We start from the raw sequence: 2,500 nt of genomic DNA on the forward strand, positions 1-2,500 counted from the left end.
TCCGTCTCCACATGACTCTCTCTTTCACTCATTCTTGTCTGTGTTTCAGGGTGCGCGTATTTCAGGTGTGAATGTGGGTTCAAAAAGTGTTGAACTTTAACCTTAGTGATCACCACTGTTGCGCTTTCTCTTCTTTCTTCCCTCTCTCTGTTTGCCATTCCTCTCTCCCTCCCTCCCATTCCAATCTTTCACTTTCACTCCCCTTGTGTTCATCTCTCTCTCCTTCTCTCCCTCTCCTCTCCATCTCTTTCCTTCCTCTCTCCTCTCCCTCTCCTCTCTCCTCCTCCATCTCTTTCCCTCCTCTCTCTCTCTCTCTCTCTCTCCCTCCCTCCCCCTTTCCTCTCTCTCTATCTCTCTCTCTCCCTTCCTCCCTCTTTCCTCTCTCTCTCCCTCTCTCTCTCCCTTCCTCTCTCTCTCCTTCTCTCACTCCCCCCCCTCTCTCTCTCTCTCTCTCCCTCCCTCCCCCTCTCTCTCTCTCTCCCTTCCTCCTTCTCTCCTTCTCTCCCTCCCCCTCTCTCTCTCTCTCTCTCTCTCTCTCTCTCTCTCTCTCTCTCTCTCTCTCCTTCTCTCCCTCCCCCTCTCTCTCTCCCCTCTCTCTCTCCCTCTCTCTCTCCCCCTGTAGTTGGAGCTGGAGGAGAAGCTGGCCTCCATGAAGCAGAAGTCGGGTCATCTGGAGGAGCAGCTCCCGCGGTGCGTGGCCAACGCTGACCAGCGTGAGCTGCTGTCGCTGCTGTGCCAGACGCACGAGCTGGAGCTGGACAACACGGAGCTGCAGGCGGCCGCGCTGCGCCGACAGCACGCCCTCCGCCACCGCGACTTCCTGCTCCAGCGGCACGAGCAGCGCAGGCACCTCGCCGACGACATCATCCACCAGCAGCGCACCGTCATCCAGGGTGAGACGCGGCGTAAACGCACACACACACACACACACACACACACACTGCTGACGACATCATCCACCAGCAGCGCACCGTCATCCAGGGTGAGTAAACACACACACACACACACACACACACACACACACACACACACACACACTGGTGTTGTTATTGTTATTACCATGGACCCCAACCAGAACTGTTGTAAGAGAACAAAGTACAAGAGTTCCTGGGGAAAAAAACTGAAAGACTTAGGGGCCGTTTATACGAGAACGATTGCGAAGGAAGACGACAAAATATTTTATCATAAGTGCCTTTCGTTTACACGGCGACCCCGCCATCGGGGCTTGAAGACGCAAAAATCTGAAGACTCCTTACAGAGTGTAGAGTTTTGAAGACGACCCGGGTTGCGTCTCCGTCTAAACGGCTAAACCAAAGATCCTTGATTACCTCTCTGGCTAAACTGTGAAATTAGAATGTCAGCGCGTGACGTCCCGGGGTTCTATCACACCACCACCCAGCGGTCTGTAATGCATATCCAATCGAATATCACATACTCTTGCGTCTTCATATAAACAAAGATTTCCCCCTGAGAATGCTCGTCTAAACGCGAATAAAACAATGAAGACGAGACGCCACTTCTGTGTCTTCTCTTTTCATCGTCACCGTATAAACGTAGCCTTAATATCTTATCATTCTGTGTCATGCAAGTAGATGGGGGGGAAATCTGCAGCATATATCAGCCACCTGATCTCTACAGATCATCGGCATCGGCCGTAGAAAAGCCCTTATCAGTCGAGCTCTAGTTGTTTACTGTCTTTGTTGTTTGTTTACAGCATTGTTTACTGTGTTTGTTGTGTGTGCTAGATCACGGGCTGGTGGTGCCTGCAGAGCTGCAGCAGCTGTACTCTCTCTACCTGAGTGAGCTCAACGAGGGGGGCATGGACCAGCTCCTCAACCTGCTCACCATCACCTCCACCAGCGTCACGGTGACGCACGCACGCACGCACGCACTCGCACACAACACACACACACACACACACCAGTGTGAGGGTGACACATGCACGCGCACGCACACACACACACATACACACATACACACACACTGGCACGTAGAAGCTTAGACTCTGCAACACACACGCACACACAGGCACGTAGGAGCTTAGACTCTGCAACACACACACATACACACATACACACACTGGCACATAGGAGCTTAGACTCTGCAACACACACACACACACACACACACACACACACACACACACACACACACACACTGGCACGTAGGAGCTTAGACTCTGCAACACACAACACACACTCCTCTTGGCCAGTTGAATCAGCATGCCAGTTTGGACACATCAGGACATTCCAGAAATGGCCTCCTCAGAGAAAAGCAGAAAGCATTCTACCCTGCACTCACACACACACACACACACACACACACACACACACACACACACAGACACACACTCTGAATGCCAGTCCCTCCCTCCCGCCCTCTGCAGAATGACTCCATCCTGGCCGTTGCTAAGCAGCTAAAGCTGGACGAGCTGGTCTCGGAGATCCTCCATGTCCACCACACCAACGCTGACCTTTCACCCCATGCTGACAACACGAAG

General features: G+C 52.7%; 1 protein-coding gene across 1 annotated transcript in view; it reads left to right on the forward strand.

Moving 5' to 3' along the window:
* Window positions 1–2,500, forward strand: part of LOC143118971 (kinesin-like protein KIF19) — a 31,802-nt gene that overhangs the window by 22,056 nt on the left and 7,246 nt on the right. Inside the window, exons 15-17 of the mRNA XM_076280160.1 lie at window positions 623–893; window positions 1,746–1,867; window positions 2,387–2,500. The exon at window positions 2,387–2,500 is cut by the window's right edge and continues 68 nt beyond it. Coding sequence (XP_076136275.1) covers window positions 623–893; window positions 1,746–1,867; window positions 2,387–2,500 — 507 coding nt within the window. The remainder of the gene's footprint in view (window positions 1–622; window positions 894–1,745; window positions 1,868–2,386) is intronic.

Source organism: Alosa pseudoharengus, unplaced genomic scaffold, assembly GCF_046254945.1.
Source record: "Alosa pseudoharengus isolate Yale_2024_CS ecotype anadromous, Long Island Sound unplaced genomic scaffold, YU_APseudo_1.1 YU_APseudo_1.1_scf_1, whole genome shotgun sequence".
Classification (NCBI taxonomy): Eukaryota; Metazoa; Chordata; class Actinopteri; order Clupeiformes; family Clupeidae; genus Alosa; species Alosa pseudoharengus.